At 41.7% G+C, this 21,947-nt stretch overlaps 1 protein-coding gene across 4 annotated transcripts; it reads left to right on the forward strand.

The window, feature by feature from the left end:
- The first annotated feature begins 1,086 nt into the window (after positions 1-1,086).
- LOC147032125 (potassium channel subfamily K member 1-like) lies at positions 1,087-21,618 on the forward strand. 4 transcript variants are annotated; one of them, XM_085869463.1, is made up of 4 exons: positions 1,087-1,127; positions 2,866-3,539; positions 14,193-14,585; positions 20,660-21,618. In XM_085869463.1, exons 2-4 carry the CDS (start codon positions 3,227-3,229, stop codon positions 20,875-20,877), a joined length of 924 nt encoding a protein of 307 aa, XP_085725589.1. In that variant the 5' UTR covers positions 1,087-1,127; positions 2,866-3,226; the 3' UTR covers positions 20,878-21,618. The 4 variants fall into 4 exon arrangements, with proteins under 4 accessions (XP_085725589.1, XP_085725592.1, XP_085725590.1 ...); XM_085869466.1 differs by having other exon boundaries at positions 14,343-14,585; XM_085869464.1 differs by having other exon boundaries at positions 1,112-1,137.
- The last annotated feature ends 329 nt before the right edge of the window (positions 21,619-21,947 follow it).

Below are 21,947 nucleotides of genomic sequence, written 5' to 3' on the forward strand. Positions count from 1 at the left end.
TGTCACAATTGACGCTGGGGACCTGAGTATGTGCCTTTTCAAGGTTTGATATCGTTCTTCTTCATCCGTTTCAGCTGTTTCCCAAGTGTTTCCCAAGTTATGGCCATTTATGATACGGTTGGTCTGATACAATTGAAACAATGGCTCAATCCAGTTTTTTTTTTTTGCACGTACGGCCACGCACGTACGGGCACGCACGTACGGGCACGAATGTACTGGCAGGCATTAGTGCTATGACGTCACGATGCTATGACATCACTATTGACGTCACAATTTTTTTTTAAAAAAATTGTTTTTGCACGTACGGGCACGCACTCGTCTATCTATAATTCCAGCAATCTCTGTGTGTTTGTCTGTCTGTCTGTGACCGCTGTTTCTCGACAACCACTGGTCCGATATAATTGAAACTTGCCAGGTATATTGCTGGGGCCCTGTGGATGTGCCTTTTCAAGGTTTGATATTAATCGGAGAAGTGGTTCCCAAGTTATGGCCATTTATTTACCAAACCAATGATGGGACAGGGTGCTATGACGTCACAATTGACGTCACAATTCTTCTTTGATGTTTTTGGGTTTTTTCGCACGTACGGCCACGCACGAGTTTACTAAAATACAAATAAATATATTAACATATATATATATATATATATATATATATATATATATATATATATATATATATATAATCCTTAATGCATTTGTTCTCAAGATACTGTGAGAGTGTAAGGTATTTTAAATAATTAAATAATTAATTACCTTAATCATGTCTCCAATCCTCATTCGAGCTGGACGATCATAGTCGTTGATGGGATGTGATTCCGTAATATTAGTGTGTCGCACACCTTTCGCACACCTTTCGCACACCTTTCGCACACCTTTCGCACACTTACCGACAGTTCGGTTCCCGACTCACACCGATAACACGGCGGTGCCGACGTGCTTTATCAGAATAAATTAATAAAACGGCTTGGTTAATTTAAATGTTTCTGGGAGTAATAATGTAAATGATGATCAAACTACGTCATCGCGGCCACAACGCAGCTGTGTGGGCGTGGCTTATGAGTTCAGTCCACGCCCCCCCCCCCACCCCCCCGGGAACTTGGAGAGAACATTCGGTTGGAACTTCAGGTGAGACAAGGTCGGAGCTAATTGTTCGCATGTTTCGGAGAGTTCTTAGTGTTTGTTGACGTTTGTGAGCCTGATCGTGCGTGGGATGTTAGAGTGGGTTCATCGGTGGCATGTGTTACCCTCCTTTTGGCTGGACGATGCTTGTCCAGTAACCCAGTTAGCAGGCAACGTTCGTTTGGTAACTCTGAAATGTCGGCAAGTGAAGTGTTATTACCTCCTCCACCGAGGGTGAACGAGGTTATGTTTTCTCCCCCTTTCTGTCTGTTTGTGGACACGATATCTCAAAGGGTTGGAGACGGATCTGGATGAAACTCGGTGGACAGGTTGGGTGTGTCACAAGGACGAATTGATTCGATTTTGGTGAAGATCCGAATCCGGATCTCGATATAGGAATTATTTAATTTTTTAAGTGATTCTTCACCATTGAGACAGGGCGAACCGATATATAGCACAATATCTCAAAAATGTTTGGACGGATTTGGATGAAACTTGGTGGCCATGTTGGGTGTGTCACAAGGACGAATTGATTCGATTTTGGTGAAGATCCGAATCCGGATCTCGATATAGGAATTATTTAATTTTTTAAGTGATTCTTCACCATTGAGAGGTAGGGCGAACCGATATATAGCACAATATCTCAAAAACGTTTGGACGGATTTGGATGAAACTCGGTGGACAGGTTGGGTGTGTCACAAGGATGAATTGATTCGATTTTGGTGAAGATCCGAATCCGGATCTCAATATAGGAATTATTAATTTTTTAAGTGATTCTTCACCATTAGGAGCTCGGGTCCAAAATGATATAGCATGGAATTTCACAAACATATTAGGCCCGATATGGTGGTGGTGGTCATATGGCAGCTATCATTTCTTGAAGCGTGACTGTGTCACTGATGCAGTGCCCTTCCACCAGTACACACATTGGAACTGGTACTTATTTCGCCGACCTCGGAAGGATGACGGGCTGAGTCAATCCCCTGGTGTATTAATTCAGCAGCCAACGGGGCCCGAACTCAGGACCCTAGGATCCCAAGCTGCCACCCTAACCACTGAGCCAACACCAGGCTGGGCCCGATATGTTCTCGTGGATCAGGCATTATGTGGTGGAGGTATGCGCTCTACTGAGTGCCCTTCCCGGTTATTATTTAATCCTCTTCTTTAACATTTAAATATTAACTTTGGATACATTACGGTGTGCTAGTGGGATAGCTTTCAGCTGTGTAGCCTTGGTTTGAATCTCAACCCAGCTATAAACTGCCTTCCTGGTGGTCACAGGCAGGGTGATTCATCGATGTGTGCGCATCGTCCATCAGACGGACGTTAAACAGCAGGACCCGTCTGCCAGCCCTGGCTTGGGGACTTAAAGATCCCACATTGTCCTTTCACCATATATCTATGCAAGTTATCTCCGGCATTCCGACAACTTGAATAAATTAAATTGCTGCTTGGAACTGTGAGTAGCAAATGGTCTGGTCTTCTTGGAGGTTCCTTGACACCAGGCTACACTGCTTGCTGTCCGAGAGAGTGGTTCCTGCAACTTGTGGAGCAGGTCCTGCACTGCCAACAAATTGACCTCACATGTTTGGCTCAAATGTTTCATGTTAACTGAAGAAACCTTCTTCGAGTATGAAGAGCAACCACTAATCTCAGTAATGACCAAGGAAATTTATTTATCAAGTGTGTGTTCATGTTCTACCCTGAGACCCGGATGATGATCAAACATTATTTTGTTTTTCAGAGAGCCGTCAGAAACTTTCGGTTCAGACCACTCCGAGAAAATATTGTTGGAAGGAAGGAAATGCAAAACAGCTGGCTCAGGGTGGAGACTGTCCAGGGTTGTTTCTGGCAGAGAAACGTTTCTCAAATTGCTGAGATGTACCCCGGAGGACTGTAAAGAGTACGGGCCGCTAATGGATAAAGGAGACTTAAAGAAGTAGAAGTTTTCTTTCGGAGTAATTACCACTTTTTTTTTTGGATGAATCAATTGGTGTCATCCTGTCACTAAAGTTTATTCTGCTTCTGGTTGATTGGAAGAAGATCTTGAAATTACAAGGAGCAGACTAAGGACACTTGTGTCCTCCATCGCTTGAAGACCGAGCATGCATCTATGGCCCGGGTGTGCTATAACTGGTTTACTAATTACATATGCAGCCTACCTAGCATTTGGGGCCTGGCTATTTTTGGTGTTGGAACAACCAGGGGAAATCCAATACCAAAAAGACTTGCAGAAGTTATGGGACGACTTCCTCCAGGAGCATGAATGTGTTGATGGTGCCAGTCTGAAAGAGTTTGTGGATCGTGTGTTATCTGGCAAGAGGTTTGCTGTTTCAGCTTTAAAAAACACCACCACTGATCTGCTCTGGAGTTTTCCCTCATCATTGCTTTTTGTCAGCACTCTTCTAACAACTGTGGGTAAGTAAATGGTAATTAAAGTCTGAGATGTATCTGTGTTTATTTTGTTTGGTTTAATTAGGCTTAAAATTTTACCCCTTGCACTTTGTAACCAGCAGATATCTTTCCTACTCTGAAAGGAAAGATTAGAGATGCCAGATGATGATGATGATGATGATGATGATGATGATGATGATGATGATTATGACTTGCATGTTTGTGATGCCATTGCTGATAATAGTGTTAAACTTTTTCTTTTTTTTTAATGTTTGCCAAAAAAAACTGCTGCTCCATGCAAACAACTTGTTACTTCTCAGCTTAGTTGGGCCGGCCAGGTGAAGCTGAGAGTTGGCGAGTCATGCTTTTACATGAGGCAAGTTTGCTCCTTGTCGTACTTCCATGTTTGACACACGGTCCTTCGAGGAGGTACTCGTTATTTGACACAGGTGCTGCATAGGGTGCATCAAACGCCCCCTTTTTTTTGCGAAAGTTTGAAAAACATAACGGCGATAGGACAGATGTGTTCGGATACATGAAAAAACATTTCTCTTTTTTTTCTCAGAATTTTCGGTCATCATCTTGGGGGTCCACATCGGGGTCAAAGTTCAGGCACGCAGCTCCTGCGCATCTTTCAGAATAAGTGTTATTTTTCACTGTATAGTGTCAAAACTTGTATTTGGTGGTGAAATAATTCTGACATATCGATGTACTGCTCCTTTGGTGATGTTCCAGTGATATAGAGCCAACAAATTTTGTGCCCTTAGCCTTATTCAGTGAGGATGTTCCAAGTGCAGAGAAGCGTCGACTGGCTGACCGAATCATCTCTGTCAAGCATGATAGAGAGGAACTTGGACTATTGCCTATTGGGCGCTTTGGTACAGACTTCGGAAAGCCTCACTTCCCCAAGGACATTCACTTGACATCTAGCCTATCTGACTTTGTCTCAGTTGATTCCTGGTTTGTGTTCCGAGAACTTGAACTGGACGATTCATTCTTAACGTATGAAGTGAGTAAGTGGGCAACACTTCCAGCCTATGTGGATTCAAAATCTAAAACCAAAGCACTCAATGTAACTAATGATGCGGCTGAACGTCTAATAAAACTCGGAACGGACTGTCTCGGTGCAGCTAGGTCTGAAGAACACTTTCAGAATGTGCAACAAGTCACTGCGAATGACAGGAAAGAGAATCCGAATCTCGGGAAACGCTTGAAACTTGATCATTAATGATATTACATGAGTACCTTGATATGAATACACATAATTCTGGGTAATAAAGCCATGAATTTGACAGGACCGAGGCATTTGTTACTATTTTGGGGTTTTTTTCTGGGAAAATCACCAGTTTCCCGCTTCTCCGGCAAATTTCTCGGAAAATTTGATTGGCTCTATATCACTGGAACATCACCAAAGGAGTATGGAAAACGAGTATGTCTGCTCGAGCAATGTAACTGACTTATCAATTAATAAAAAACCACTCCCTTGTAAGGCATGAATTGAATGGAAAAACAAAACCTAGCAATCTGTAGTGATCATGTGACCAGCGTTTTCATCTACACAAACACTTCTGCCTTATTCGTCTGAATCGCTCGCACAAGGCTCAAAACGATTCGGCGCCACAATCCCCCCTAAAACGTTTCCATCACAAATTTTGTCTGCAATAATTTCTTCAAAATCCCAATTATCAGTTTCAACAAACTGAGAATCTTCAGTGTTGCAAATGACGGTGGAATCAGTATCGAAATCCGAGTTCGATATGCGTTATTTCTCGATGTAAGCCGCCATTCAGATCAATATGGCTTCAAGATGTGACATCACTGGCGAAATCTAAAATCGACACTTTAGTGCTTTTTAGATCCTCGTGGAGGATCTCTCAGTCTTACTCACGTTGTTGTTCTTGTAGACTTTTTTTTGTTTCACAGCCTACAGTTTTCATCAAAACTTCCTGAAACTTGGCGTATATATGTAAAAATTCCCTGCGCAGACAGTAACCATCTCCGATTTTGAAAATTCCTCCTATAAAAAAAAGTTATGACGTCAAAATATCTCCGCTAACGGCAATCGCCTAAAAAATTATCTCCGAAACTCGGCAAGTTTTTTGAATTCTGTTTGTGGGAATCGAACAGGGCATTAGCAGAGATGAATCACCGCACATATGATACATCACTATGACATCATATCAATTTTTATGACGTCATTCCTATTTTTTGTTTCACAACCGAGAGTTTTCATCGGATCTTCGTGAAACTTGCCATGTATATGCAGAAAGCCCACGCGCAGGCAGTAACCATCTCCGATTTTGGAAATTCTTCCCAGAAAAAAAAAGTTGACGTCATAATATCGCCGCTAATGGAAATTGCCTATACCATTATCTCCGAAACTAGGCAAGCCGTTTGAATTTTGTTTGCGGGAATCAAGGCGGGCATTAGCACATAATTTATCGCAAACCTGATACATCACAATGACGTCATATTCGTTTTTATGACGTTATAATTAAGAGGACAAGGATCTTAGCTCATTTGAGCTTGTTTTGACACAACAAGCAAAAAGTTTTCTAATTTTTTTTTTCCCCTTCAAATTAGACCATGAGTAATGATTTTGAATGGTTTTCACAAAGCACAAATTGCGTTTGGGTTCTCTTTTAAGGACGGGGGTGTGGGGTGCTCCCTGAGTTTCAGGAATATTCGACGATGGAATGATCTTCAAATGAAGGATCTCCTTTAGGGGAAACTTGAGGAAATATATCAGTGAATCCTCAAATTTTTTCTTAAGAATGCTCTATGCAACCGGACCCCCTTTCTTTAAGATACTGTTCTGATTTATTCTGTCAGTTCTGATTCCGGCATAGGATAACTCAGGGGTTAATCGGGCTTGGTCAGTGTTAGAAATGGTTACCTAACTCGTGGTCCCGCCCGGCCTACTCGTTAAGAATGGTTATGTAATCGTCGGCATGGTACTCGCTCATTTGTGGTCTTCTTTGTATGGTAACATGATATTAGGTGTGGGACCCAGTGGGGAGTTCTCGGACGACTGGCGATGGTGGTCTTTTAAAACCACGCCATCCTCTCGGAATTATCCAGATGCAACGTCCGTCACACCAGGATCTGGATTGAAACATGGTGGCCGTCACATTGATGTCAGGTGTGGGACTTAGTGTGACTTCTGTCACGATACTTTAGGTTCATCTACAATCTATATAATTTTTTTTCCGCATGGGAGAATATTTGATGTCCTCCCACCCCGCTTTCCTTTCTATAAATATTTTTGTTCCCTTCACCCCATTTTCTTCTCGTCTCTTTCCTTATCATTTTTTTTTAACGTCTCCTCCAACTCCTCCACCGTCATTTTTTTGCCGCTCTTATCCTTTTCCTTTCATTTTCTCATCTTGGGTTTATATCCCCCTCTCTCACTCTCCTTTTCCCTTTTTGGATTTTCAATATATACAGCCTTTTGTTTGGAGATGAGAAAAAAAAAGTGAGAGATGTCCAGTTTGTCACGTATTGGAATATTGTTGACATGTTATCATTTTGTGCTTTTTTTTTTTTTTGAATGATTGGCAAAATGAATGCTTGATTTTGGGTTTTACCTGTGTGGTGCCTCCTCCCCACCCCACCCCACTCCCCCCCCCCACCTCCAGCATATCTATCTATAATTCCAGCTGTGTGTGTGTGTGTGTGTGTGTGTGTGTGTGTGTGTGTGTGTGTGTGTGTGTGTGTGTGTGTGTGTGTGTGTGTGTGTGTGTGTGTGTGTGTGTGTGTGTGTGACCGCTGTTTCTCAACAACCACGGGTCCGATCTAATTGAAACTTGCCAGATATATTACTGGGGACCTGAGGATGTGCCTTTTCAAGGTTTGATATTAATCGGACAAGTGATTCCCAAGTTATGGCCATTTATTTACCAAACCAATGACAAGACACGTTGTTGCGTGGGCGTGGCCGATGGGGAAGGGAAGCTCAGCCGCGTTCCCCATTACGGGTTACAACGTACGGACTTCCAGAGAGTGATGACTTCGTGTATTCTAATAATTTCTCTATTTCTTATGTGCATTTATAGATAAACACAATGCCCCAAGTTATGATCGTTTTCATATTAGACGGTGCATAAATTTCGGTAACACAGAGTGCTGGTATGCTCCGAACCAGGAAGTAAATTTTTTTCTCTCTCTCTTCTCTTCTCTTTTTGTTTTTCCTTCCCACGACATTGCGAAAAGGCAAAATACGTTGGCACTAATTGAATAATTGGGTATTAAAACTAAATAGTGAATAATCGTAACTGCGAATAATATGCGAACTTCCGGGCCACGCACGTAGGGCACGCGAGAGCGAAGAAACGGCCTGTGTGGTTGTTGTTTGTTGCTCGCGGTTTGAATATTTATTGATTTTTTTTTTTTTTACAGGCACGTACTAGTAATTAATGATGCTGTGATTTATGCGATACAAAAATTAATTAACGCTGTAAACCCAGATTAAAATTACATTATTACTTTTGTAATTTGATAATTGCTGCATCATGGCCCAGTTCGAAACATCATAGAAATGCACAAATGCCTCCAAATTACCCTATCCTGCAATGTAGATCAGACCATGAACCATATGCTTTATACAGATCATTGGTGTTGGTGCTGCTGAAGCAGTATCTGGGGCTTGGGTTACAATCCTGGACGATTCACCTCGATCATAAAACAGTGCACTGTATATGGATATGGATATGGACATCCATCCATCCATTAGGAACATACTCTGTGCAGAGCGTTGGTGCTGCCGAAGCAGTCTCCTTGGTTATTGGGCACAATCCTGGATGGGTCACCACTCTGACACAGGATTCCAGCAAGCTGGCACTCATTTTGCCGACCTCAGAAGGATGACAGGCAGAGTCAACCCCGCCTGGTATTAATTCAACATCAGAGCGGGATTTGAACTCAGGATCCTAGGATTTCTAGGACGCGCTGTTCTGGCACATGCTCCCATACCTGACCTGACCTGATCCTAGGATCCCTAGCTCACCACCTTTACCATTAAGCCAACACCATGCACATATGTATATGCATATGTAGTTGTCTCCATGCTTTTTGAAAAAAACAACAACTGGGGGATATTGAGATCTGCTCTGTCCATCAGTGTGACCGACCAGACGGATGGACAGACAGACAGACTTACAAACTACTCCTAAACGGTTGCGCAGAAATCCACCAAACTAGGTAGTTGTGATCACCACATGACAAGAGGGTGCAAATGCAGGATCATTGCCCCCCCTCTCTTTTCCCCTTGGGCTGGGGTAAAAAGGCCAAATACCAAAAAATGCAATTGCAGGCACATTTTAAAACTTTTTAAAATTAAATCTTGTATATGCTATCAACATTCGGAGACGCATTCAATATGTAATGATTTATTGGATTTGACCCCCAGGTTCATGCCTTAGGGGGTGGGGACTCAAGGTCAAGGGGTTAAAATGGATTTAGTTTTTTTTTTTTTTTACTCAAAATTTGATATTGGGACATTCCTGGTGGCACTTTTTTTGCAATATTTAAACTTTGCTTAAAGGCCCGGTCACACCTTGACATTTAGCCAGCGATGGCAACGTATTAAAATGTATGTAAAACGCTGGCTGACGTTTAACTTTTGATGTTTTTTTTTTTAATGATTCGGACGTATTCATAACGAGTTGGTCGTATGCATAACATATTAGTAATGGACACAGAACGTTTCGTTGTGTTATAGATAACTTATACCAACGAATGCTGAACCTGTTGTCGGCCTACACAACCGATGCCCAACGATAGTCTAACTTCGGCATAGCGCGTTGCACGCATCGCCGACGATGTCGTGACGTAGCCTATTAAAAGGCTGACGCACAACGATTCGAATCATAACTGCCGTAGAAATGGAAGTGACAACATCGCGGTCACACATTGGCGATCTTGCCAGCGTATGCCGACCTAAGAAAAATGTGTCTAAAACGTTGGGGGCACGTCAAATACGGTTTGAGTAAGTTTGGTATACGTGAGTAGAACGCTAAAGTACGCTATCATACGTCGTAGTAAGTAGAGTACGTCAAGAAATTTTAAACATGTTCAAAATTTTTGGACGTACTCGGCGTATGACACACGTTCCGCATGCGATGGGGATAAGTTTTACACACGATATGTGGACGCTTACACACGTCCACAAAGGCTACTTATAAGCTACTCATAAGTCGAAACACGTCGCGGTAATGTCTTTTTTACGCGAAACTTATTTCTAACTTGTGTTTGACGTGCTTTGAACCAATTCTTTACGTAGTCCCAACACACATCGACGTATGTAGACGTATTCCAATGACGTCTTCTGGTCGACAAAAAAAAAAAAATGAACGTGTTTCTAGCTGACAACTGCCATATAAAGACGTGTTCCCAGCGGTTTTGGGAATTGGTATATAAAAATGCTGCTCATAAAAGGGGAACCCAACAGTGTTTTCGAGTCCTTTTTGAGTCGATGTCCATGTCAGCAGTAACAGTATCAGTATCAGTATTAGTATTAGTATTAGTATTAGTCGTAGTTTGTTCATGTTGGCAGTAGTAGGTGAGTGTGAGGGGGAGGGTGTGGGTTATGATGGATCGTCCTTGCGTTTAACGATTTAAATGATAAACTCACCGATTTAAATGGCTGCATCTCCACTATTGAAAGTAGACACTTGCGCTCAACAATTGGATTTGTTTTACACTCAACGACTTTTAAATGGAACCACTCAGCTATTTTCATTGTTTACAATGAACGATTTAAATGGCTGCATCTCCACTATTGAAAGTAGACGCTTGCGCTCAACAATTGGATTTTTTTTTACACTCAACGACTTTTAAACGGTACCACTCAGCTAGTTTCATTGTTTACAATGAACGATTTAAATTGCTGTCACTCGCCTTTGTTTTTTGACGCTGGGGTTTGGAAATTTGAAGCGTTTCTTCTGAACGTGTTAAAACGCTCAAACTCGACTATTTTAAATAGACGCTGCCGATGGACAATTGGAATCATAGCCAAGCTCGACATCGAAGTGTGAACATCCTCGTCATGCCGAAGAAAAGTTTGAAGAATGCTGCAAATAAGTGTCCTGGCCGTGGATGTGGACGCTGACGCAAGGACGATCCATTATACCGACGTCTTTCCGCCTATGAGTAACTTAAAAGTAACGTCTGTCGACGTGTGGCAACAATCGCGTAACGTGCCAACAACACGTTAATCATAGGTTAGAAATAAGTTTCGGGTACGCTAAACATTACCTTGGCGTGTCTTAACTTATGATTAACTTACAAGTAGCATGTGTTGACGTCTGTCAACGATCGCAGACCGTGCATACAACTTGCGGCCAGCGTAGCGGAACGTGTGAGTCATACGCCGGCATACGTCGTGAAATTTCAACCATGAAAAAAATTGAGGACAACCGAAAAGTACAACGTTTAAAGCCAGCGTACAACGACGTATGGCAGTGTTTTTCAGCGTGCTCTCAATGTTATCAAAACTTACCCATAACGTATTCAACGTGTGCCAGCGTTTTAGAAAAAAAATTCAAAAATCGGCATACGTTGGCTAAAACGTCAAGGTGTGACCGGGCCTTAAGTTGGGAAGCGTGGGGATTTGTGATGACACGCCATCGACTTTGCTCTCGTTTGTCCTGTATATTTCTGTGCGGTTCAAATCTGTCATGGTGGTGCAGTGGTAGTGCACTTACCTTTGAGCTGTCTCGTCTCGGTTATATTACCAACCAAAAGTATCAACTGTCTGATTGGTGTTTCACAGGCAGGATGCTGCATCACATAACACCATCCCTCTGATGAATGTTAAGCTGTGGACCCATTTGATAGGATTTGCTGGCGAATGTTAGATCCTACGGGTGTCCTTCGTGAAGACTACACAAATATCATTAGCCCCCCTGGACAAATTCTAAATGCCTGCCAAAATTTGTACCAGTCAAACATCTGGTCTCGCCAGCCAGTTCTTGAAAGATTTGGGCCAAACTACCCCCTTGGTTGATCCTACAACAAGGTGGGATTAATTGGGGGTCATAGTGGTAGTATTGGAGAGCAGTTTTAAGATGGATGTGCACTTTCTATGATTGTAATATGGAAAATGGTTCGATGCTGAAATTTTGTCCAATGATATTGTTTATCTTGAGGCCGTGCAGGAAATTACAGTAATAACTCCCTTAGCACTCAGGATGTGTCCCTGGAAAAGAGAGCATTGATCAAAAATGAGCTAAAAGTGTCATTATTCGAATTTATATGGAGATGTGTTCCCGACGGCATTATTTCTTATGCATGAGCGGTAGAGGAGAGCTTCATTGGGGTATCGGTAATTGTGCCAATAATAATACAGATAGAAAACATGGTATTTAAAAAAAAAATTATATATATATATATGTATTAACAAAAACATCAAATATGTATTAACATCAATAAAAAGAATAATTGCTGTCGCTCCTACTCGTACATGGCAGTGGTAGGTGGATGCTCATCCTGCTGCAAAGCAAAGGCGGAATAAACAGCGCTGATTGGCTCAGAGCGTGTGTATACAGTACAAACGATGGCGGTAGATTGTTTACACAGCAAGTGCTGTTATGGATTTTATTTATTTTTAATTTTCAAGTGAAAAAATTCTCTCGGACAAAGAGCTCTAAAATGAATCGGCATTCTACGGGCCAACATCGAGCAAGTTATTCCTGGAGAAGCCGTGGGCTGTTAGTTTTCCTGTGGTGGTTGTGATTACCAGACACATTGGAACAAGGCTACCCATTGATTTCCATTTCACCCAACCAAAGGGGAAGTTATTCCCTGGAACAGTAATCTTCACAATTGTTTGAGGGGGGGGGGGCACTTTTGCCAACAAGACATCAGTGTGAGAGCTGCCACCGCCTGTAGGACTCCATAATGGCTGCTATTAGGCCCCACTTGAACATACTCCTCCTCGTTGTGGTTAACTGGGCTGCAAGCGTAATTGTTTGTACACTGCAACCATATCTTGATGTAGTTATGTTACTTTTATGCTTCGTATTGCAACACTCATTTGAAACCATTAGGTCAATTTGATGGCATTTATGGCGGATGATGATGGGGTTTTTTTTCACATTTGTGTATTATCGGCCGCACTTTAGGCCACTAGTGGCTCGCAGGCCGTGCAATGAAGAATGGCCCGAGAACAATAAGTCCAGATCTTGATCTGTGTGATTTATTCTCCAGAAGGTTCCTCAAGGAGCAAGTCAACAAGATGGCTCCACGATTAACCTGAAAACGGTGATCAGGGATTGCACGTGCAGACATGCTGGATTAGACGAGACACCTTGGGAAAAGTTGTGGATGATGTGCATATGTATACATCCCATGGTCACACAATGGTGGTCATACTTTAACATCTTGAATTCAACAAAAATTTCGATTTTCCTCTGTATACTTGTACCAGTTTAATGTTTATCATTGGTGGTTAATTGTTTATAAATGTGTGGAATGATGGTGTTTCATCTGTAACACCCCAAACAGATACATAATATGTACATATGTATGCCAACTTCTCAATGAGTATTGTAGCATCGACGGCTCGACTGACGTCGAGCTCGTCGTGGCGGGAGTTTGAAGTCCTGCGATGTCCCGAGCGGCTCAAATGAGGCTTTCCAAATGGATGGCAGCGGCACGCACGTGGATCGTTAGGAGAGACATGAAGAAACTTAAGCTTTTATCCCAAGGGGTTTATTTCCCGAACCACAGTCAATAATAAATAGAACCAGGGAGGATTTAATCATGACGGAGGAGACGACGGCGGGTTGTGGTGGGGAAGAAAAGGAAAATACCAAGTCGATAATAAATAAATAAATAAATTTGTACAAATGGGTATAATAAATCTAAAGAACTGGGCGCCACACTCCGGACTCATTCACAGTTGGGGAGGGGACAAAAACCGGGGGGGGGCTCATTTTTTTTGGCAGTGGGACGGCCAGATGATGAACGATGAGGCGTCCAATTGCAGGAGGGTCACACACAGGACCTGGGCGACGAACAGAGCCAGAAGCAGGCAGACAGGATGACCCCCTCAAAGAAGGCTCTCCTCTCACCCTCGCACACGCCAACAACTCCCAATCACATTCCAAGACTTCTCCACCTTCTCCTCAGACCAACTTTTCCTTCAGCAGTTCCCAACGCTCGCTCTCTCAACTCTTCTCGAATTCTGTCTCTCCAACTGCCTCGAACATTCTCTCTCCCCCAACTGCCGATTTTGGCCCTTTCCTCTCCTTTTTTTCTTGACTATTCTCTGCCCCTTGGGTGGGGGGGGCGATCCACCGCTCTGCCCCCCCCACATCTTTTGTGTGGCGCCCCCCAGCAGAGGTTTTACACGATTTCCTAAACCATAATCTCGACTAATTTTTACCACCACCACTCCCCTTTATGGTGTACACACAAACAAGACAATGCTTAAGCTGATGTTTCCATTCTAAGACATCGAGATGGCTATCTACTCGCACACAGACCATGCTACACTAAACATTCCTATCTGTTCTATGGTAATATCTAACCTCCCCCCCTCCCCCCCCTCCCCCCCAAAAAAAATGTAGCAGTATTAAAACATTGAAAAAAAAAATGCTTTCTCCTGTTCATCAATATCAAAAATCAGAGCTTCTTTAATTATAGGATTTCCCCACCCACCCCCCCCCACCTCAGGTTATGGGTACACTGTGCCAGTTTCGAGCGAAGGAAAAGTCTTGTGCATTGTGTATGTGGTGCTGGGCATCCCTCTAACTCTGCTATTGGTCTCTGCCATTGTGCAGCGACTTGTACTGTTATTCACCTGCCGATATTCACATCACGTAGGACAAGGTGCAGAGGCGCAACGCACGATCCCTTGCCTCCACGCACTGGTTCTCATCTGCCTCGCGGGAATTGCTTTTCTCTTCATTCCTGCAGTTGCTTTCTCTGCACTTGAAAGCAATTGGGACTTTACAAGCGCAATTTACTTCTGCTTTGTCTCGCTCACCACCATCGGCCTCGGGGATTATGTGCCTGGGCAGGACATCGGTCATCACTTCCATGGTCTATATATGATCTCCATAAGCAGTAAGCAGATCATCATTTGTAACAATTGAAATTGATTGTTCTGCAATGATTGCTCATTGTCGATATTGTGCCCCTTATTTTATTTCTTCCTCTGGCAGACTAAGGTTTGGCTATGGTTGTTTTTATAATCATTTGGGACCACATATAAATCTCTCATTATTAGTTGCTAAGATGATGGCTGTGAAAAGTGTCGTTTTGTTCTGTCATCATTTTCAGGATTGTACTGGAATGTTTTTTAGGCCCAGCATGTACGTGCCTGCACACACAATTTGCTGAAGTTATTGGTTTTGGTGGACTGGCAAGAAGGAGAGGGAAAGAAAAGGATATCGAGAGTAAAGGGAAATCTTTTTGGCATACGACACGAGTGCCAATTGGAGCAAAAACTGTAAATAACGATTACATGTAGGTTGCTCCAAAGGCCTATTAATTTGTCCTTATCAAGGGATCTTGAATTTTCACATGATTCAAGATGTGATAGTTGGCTTGACATTATTTTTGGGGTCAGTCGGTTAAAACCCAGAAACCGCTTGGAGTTGAGAACATTACCCACTGCTCTTTGCACTTATTTGGTTTGATGTCAGTTTAAGAGATCCAACAATTGTATACACTGTACACATTAGTATCAGATTTGGGCCATCTACTTGTTCATTAACCTCCGCCATCGAAGATGGATGGGGGTTACTGTTTTCACCCCTTTCTGTTTGTTTGTATGTGACTTACGAAATCTAAAGATTTCGTAAGTATATTGATCACTTCCGTTTCTGTTTGTTTGTTTGTTTGTTTTTGTAGGCACGATAACTCGAGAACAGAAGAAGCTACCAATGTCAAATTACACCACGTGATTCAGGAGGGTGATGGCAAGTGCTGATTAGATTTTGGTCAAAATCGGTCAAAGGTCAAGGTCACGGTGAGGTCAAACATTCGATTTTTGATGGTTTGGTACAGAACTCGAGAATGGAAGAAGCTACCAATGTCAAATTACACCACGTGATTCAGGAGGGTGATGGCTAGCGCTGATTAGATTTTGGTCAAAATCGGTCAAAGGTCAAGGTCACAGTGAGGTCAAACATCCAAAAAATGATAACTCGAGAACGGAAGAAGCTACCAATGTCAAATTACACCACGTGATTCAGGAGGGTGATGGCTAGCGCTGATTAGATTTTGGTCAAAATCGGTCAAAGGTCAAGGTCACAGTGAGGTCAAACATAATTCCGTAAATTCACGTGGAGAAATGGAGTATTTTTGCTTCGCTCGACGTTACGAGTTCGTTTTAACTTCGATTTTAATTTTGTCTTCGGTTTTTGCGATCGCTTAGGACGCTTAAAACTCGGTTGTCGAAATTCTGGTAAAAATCGGATGTTTTGAAGACGTTTTAAGATTGTATAAAAAATATTTCACTCGACGCGTCACGGGTCGTCCCATGATGCAGTGCGCTTGAGCAGACGCGTCGTTGAGTTACGTTAAGGTATAATATAATTGCGTGGAGAAATGGAGATTTTTGCTTCGGTCGACGTTACGATTTTTGATGGCTTGATACAGAATCATCGTAGAAACTTCTGGTTTGCGTCGCTACCTTCTCAAGAGACAGCTTTTATTAGACAAGGTCAGAGGTCAAGTTGACGATTTGGTAAGTACCAGTCTATGACTGCTTGTTGGTTTGTTTGTGAACAGTATTACAGAAAAACTCCTTGACGGATTTCGATGAAACTTGGTGGGGGATTCGGTATGGTCCAAGGATCATGCCATTAGATTTTGGACTTTGTCCAAAATTCAATATGGCCGCTATGGCGGCCAATTTGTAAAAATATTTGATTTTTTTTTTTTTGCATTTTTACATGTTTTAAGTGATTTCCAACCCCCCCCCCCCCCCAAAAAAAAAAAAATTGTTAGAGAAAAAAAATTTTTGCAACTTTTTTTTTCAACAAAATTTCGATTTATTTTTTTTTTGCATTTCTACATGTTTTCAGTGATTTCCAACAAAAACATGCCAAAATTATAATTGCGGCTGATTTTTGAACTTCAGGTGGATATACCCACGTAAAATCAATTTGTCTCAAGGAATCTAGTTATGACGAATGAATTGAGTATGTAAAAGTTAAAAGCAAAAGGGAAAGTTGCAAACTATAACTCTGTGAGCACTGTTGACGTCAAATTGAATGAATAGGATATCAGGTTCACTTGAGTGACCTAGCAGTATTGGCGGCGGAGGTTTTGCACTCTACCGAGTGCTCCCCCTCTAGTTAGAATTTGTGATCAATGATTGTTTTTACACAGTGTTGTAGTTGATGTGCTTGTCATTTCATGTTTGCAGTTGATTTTTGAGGGAAAAAATTTGACAAATGTCTGTCCTGTGACTGTTATTTTGTCATGGACAGGATGTTGCATCATAGTTTACTGGTTTTTGAAGAGCTCATTCAGCAAGCTGACTACCCCATATGTTTGCACTTTTTTTTGGTTGGGGGGAGGGGGTGTTTGTGGGGTTGGGAAGAAGATTGGGCCCTGGGTTTCTGGGTTAATGATTGCTAAATTCCAAATTCTTGCCTCAGTTTTGCGTTGTTGCATTAGCATTCGATTTGTTTGTTACAAGAATGACACTGTTGCCATTTGAGTCTCGGACAACTTCCAATTCGAGTTAATTTCTTGCAATGCTTCGTGGGATTGTTTCGACTATGCTACTCGTTTGCAGAATATACAGTGTTGTGCCAAAGTCTTAGGCCACTTTTTGTTTTTTCACTAATTTGACATTTCTGTCTTTCAGGTAATAAAACCCATGCCATTCAAAAGATATAAAACTTCCCGAGACTCAAAATAATAGTTTTACACTGAGAAGGCAATTCCCAGAGATAAATATCCTACAAAACAGGTATTTCCAGATGTAGTACATTACAGAAGCATAATGAGACTGGAGAAGTTAAAGATTTAAAGATGATTGGAAGGCCAAACAAACTCAGAAAACAACAAATGAGAAATACATCAAGATAAGTTCATTAAGGAATAGAAAAAAATTAAACTTTGACGTCGCGACGTCGCCAGATATGCTTCCACCAACATTACCACATCATGATACATACTTGTACCAACTTTGATTTAAATTCCTGAACCCAGATTCAAAATCTATCTATAATTCCAGCAATCTCTGTGTGTCTGTCTGTCTATCTGTCTGTCTGCGACCGCCGTTTCTCGACGACCGCCGGTCCGATCTCATTGAAACTTGCCAGGAATATTGCCGGGGACCCGCAGATGTGCCTTTTTGAGGGTTGATATCGATCGGACAAGCGGTTCCCAAGTTACGGCCATTTTACTGCTTTTTCAGTGTTGAAAAGGTGTATATATGGCATCTGAAGGTGTCGTTCTACCTTCTCACCTTATCATGCCAACTTTTTTTCCCAAATTATTAATAACCGGACGACCACCAGTCCGATCTGATTGAAACTTGCCAGGAATATTTCTGGGGACCCGCTGATGTGCCTTTTCAAGGTTTGATATTAATCGGATAAGCAGTTCCCAAGTTACGGCCATTTATCTGTCGACCAATGACAAGACACGGTGCTATGACGTCACGAATGACGTAACAATTAATGTTTATTTATGTATTTATTATTATTTTTTTTTGCACGATTGATGGTCTGATCTGATTGAAACTTGCCAGGAATATTGCTGGGGACCCGTGGATGTGCCTTTTCGAGGTTTGATATTAATCGGATGAGCGGTTTCCAAGTTATGGCCTTTTATCTGTCGACCAATATCTGCGAGAGAGGGGGGACGGGAGAGGGGGGGATGAGAGTGGGGGCGAGGGAGAAGGGCGAGAGAGAGGGGCGAGAGAGGAGGGGGGGTGAGACTCAGGGTGAGAGAGAGGGCGTCACAATTCAAGAGGGGGCGAGAGAGAGGGGGAGGGGCATCACAATACCTCTTCATTTGATATGACGTCACAATTGATGCTGGAGACCTGAATATGTTTCCCAGGTGTTTCCCAAGTTATGGCCATTTATGATACGGTTGGTCCGATCTAATTGAAATAATGCCCCAATCCAGTCATTGTTTACGCACCTATGGGCCCGTACTAGTATTAAATAATTCTGGCTGCCAGATCAGGTGTCCATTCAGATTGAAAATATGTATATGTATATGTATATGTATATATATATATATATATATATATATATATATATATATGTATATATATATATATGTATATATATGTATACATTCCCCATGACTACAAGATCATAACTGTGACGTTTAATGCTGATTTGATGAAACAGTTCAAGAGAAAGATTTTCATTCATTCCAACATGGCTGTCAGACCTTGTGACCTATTCATGATTTGTGAACACCCTGGTATCCACAAGGCTTGGGAAACATGGGTGAAGTTTCCTCTCGATCTGTCAAGCTGTTTTGGAGAAGATTTTTATTCTTCAAAAAAAATCAAAGCTGCCAAACCATGTGTCATAGGTGGAGAAGTTTTTGTTACTCATGAATAAGCGATCATACCTTTAAGGTTTCGATTCAATCTGTTCAGCCATTTTGGAGAAGATTTTTGAAGGTTTTTAAGTTAAAAACAATATGGCTGCCAAGCCATGTGACCGGTGACATCATTTTCCCCCAACCCTCCCCCACCCCATACAACTTAGCACGAGATGGCCCTCAATTTTCATTCCGATTGGATAAAGCATTTGACGTGTGCAATTATGATGTAATACCGAAGCCACCTATGACGTCAACAACAACAAAAATCACTTGTTTCTCATGGGGGAGTCCGTCAAATGTACCAAGTTTAATTTTTTCCCATGGAGCAGTTTCAGAGATAGAGGTCCAAAATTTTTTCCCTTCTTTTTTTCCAACATGGCTGCTACACCATGTGACCTGTGACATCATAATTATCATTGAAATAGTCTACATGTTTAGTCACACCTATAGCGTCAATTTTCTGTCAATCGTATAAACAGTTGCAGAGAAAATTAGCATGGACGTACATACGAACAGACAACCCAAAAACAATTCCTCTGGTGACCTCATCAGCGGAGATATAAACATGGGGCAATTCCCCTGGGGGCTCACTTGGTAGCGCTGGATAAGATAACGATAGCCAGGGAACCAATGGTAGGCATGGATGACCCACAAAGTATGTAATGGAGAAGAAAGTAAATACCAATTAATTATTATTTTTTTAAATGCCATGAGCAAACTTTGGTGCATACACGGTGATGAACGTTGTGGTAACGTTTCATCAAAATCATATGTGTAGTTTCAGAGAAGTTGAAAGTATTTGTGGACGGACGGATAGACGATGCGTCATCCCATAATCTCCCTGGAACTACGTTCCAGTTGAGCTAAAATTCAGTGCTGAACTGGCGCAGACATCAGGGATTTCAAGTGGACTCCTCTAATGTCAAAATGTCTCTTCTAAAAAGTGGCGTCCATGGGTGAGTTGCTGTCAAAAAGCCCTTTCTGTGCAAAGTTAAGAAAGCAAAGGTGCTGACATATGCCCATGAACATCCGAGTTGGGGTGCTAATCAGTGGGGAAAGATACTTTGGAGTGGCGAGTCAAAGTTTTAAAATATTTGGAACGAGACGGCAGTTTGTGTCAGGAGGAGGAGTGATGAGAGGTATAATGATATGTCTACAGCCCACTGTGCAGCATGCTGGAGGCTCTGTTTAGTGGATTCATTTCTGCTGCTGGATGACCCCAACCACACTGCAAATATTGTTAAAACCTATTTACAAAGAAAAGCAGAATCATGAACTCTACGACTCTTACACTGGCCCCTTCAAAGATCATATAAGCTGTCCTGGATTATTTTGATGGGAAGAAAATGAAATACCAAAATCAAAAGCTGATTGATGGGGAAACATTGCAGAATGCATGGAATAACCTCCCAATGCAATTTCCCCAGAAATTACAGAAAAGCATTCCAAAACGGATAATTTCTGTTTTGCACGAAAAGGTGGTTCTCGTGGGAGAGTTTATACATATAAGGATTTTGTTTATACATAAGGATTGTTGCTCAAAACAGGTTCAATCTATTACCCAGATACGATGAGTAATGTACTTCTCTGTTCTCTGTGCATTGCAGTTTACCTATTGTTTGGCGTCACGACCATGATCTTTATTCTGGAAATCTCCTCGAGGCTTCACTTGGCGCAACGCATTGCTGCATTCTTCATGCCCAACATATACCTGAGTGAGGAGGCAAGACCCATCCTTGCCTCATGCAGGACTCCAACCAGTTTTAACGGCTCTGAAGCTTCAGCCTCCATCTACCAAAGTACAGCCACAATAGATGGAAGATGATCTGAATACAAAAAAACAACTCTTGATGATGCTTGAGACCTTCTTGAAGGAATTTTGAAGGCAAAATTAGTTTTTACAGTTATTGAAAATCTATGTAAAGTACAAGAAAAAGCTGTGTTCAAACTTGTCTTTTTGGGGTGTTCCAAGGTTTATCTACTTTAATAAGTGGATTAAATTAATACCTGGTTGTGTGTGGTTCCCTTTTTACCCTTTACTTTTCATAAGTGATCCAGCATGAGGTGGTTTGAAAACCATTTTGGCCAAGCTGTCTTAAAATATTTGCTGTTATTGCTCTTTGGATGGACGGAGTGATGATCCATCCAGGATTGGTTCGAGCCTTAACATTCTCGATATGTCATGAATGCCCCATCGCTCTGTCAAGAGTAAAGGCTATTTATTCTTATAATATTTTATTAATATTATTATTATTATTATTATTATTATTATTATCATCACGACAATTGAGCAACAGAGTTCAAAACATCTTTACAAGTGAATGAATGAGCTTTGTAGCATGAGGATGTGTCTTATGATGGTTATGATGATTTTAACAGTATATCGTCTACAATTTGTATTTGTAAAAATTGAGCACAATGAACCACTTGTGCTCGTTTCTGGGAATTTCTAAAGCTATGACAAATGTCTCCCACACTCCCCCCCCCCTCTTCTTTGGGTGTGCTGCTTGAATATAGGTGGATTTTGTCTGGTTTGCTCTGAATAAAACAAAAGGTTTTTTCTTTCTTTCTTTCTTTCTTTCTTTCTTTCTTTTTTTCCATCTAATTTTCCCACCTGTCATTTGTCTTAGAACTCCAAATTTTCTGCCTGCTTGCTCGTATCATCAAGGGTCCACCCGTGTAAGACGCCGCTCCTGACGTGGTATAATCGCTGGGTAATTTGATCAAGTTGCATTTGCTGCTTAATGGTGCATTTAAATTATGAGGCATGCCTACCCTTCGCTGATGAGTTTATTCAAAAGACAGCATGCTGTACTTGACAAAGATAGTGCATGTTCATGTGTAAATCTCAATGAGGATGTATTACATGTAGTAGTTGTTTAGCTCCAGTCAGTT

Source organism: Eptatretus burgeri, chromosome 2 (genome assembly GCF_056783735.1).
Source record: "Eptatretus burgeri isolate ZD-2024b chromosome 2, Ebu_testis_v1, whole genome shotgun sequence".
Classification (NCBI taxonomy): Eukaryota; Metazoa; Chordata; class Myxini; order Myxiniformes; family Myxinidae; genus Eptatretus; species Eptatretus burgeri.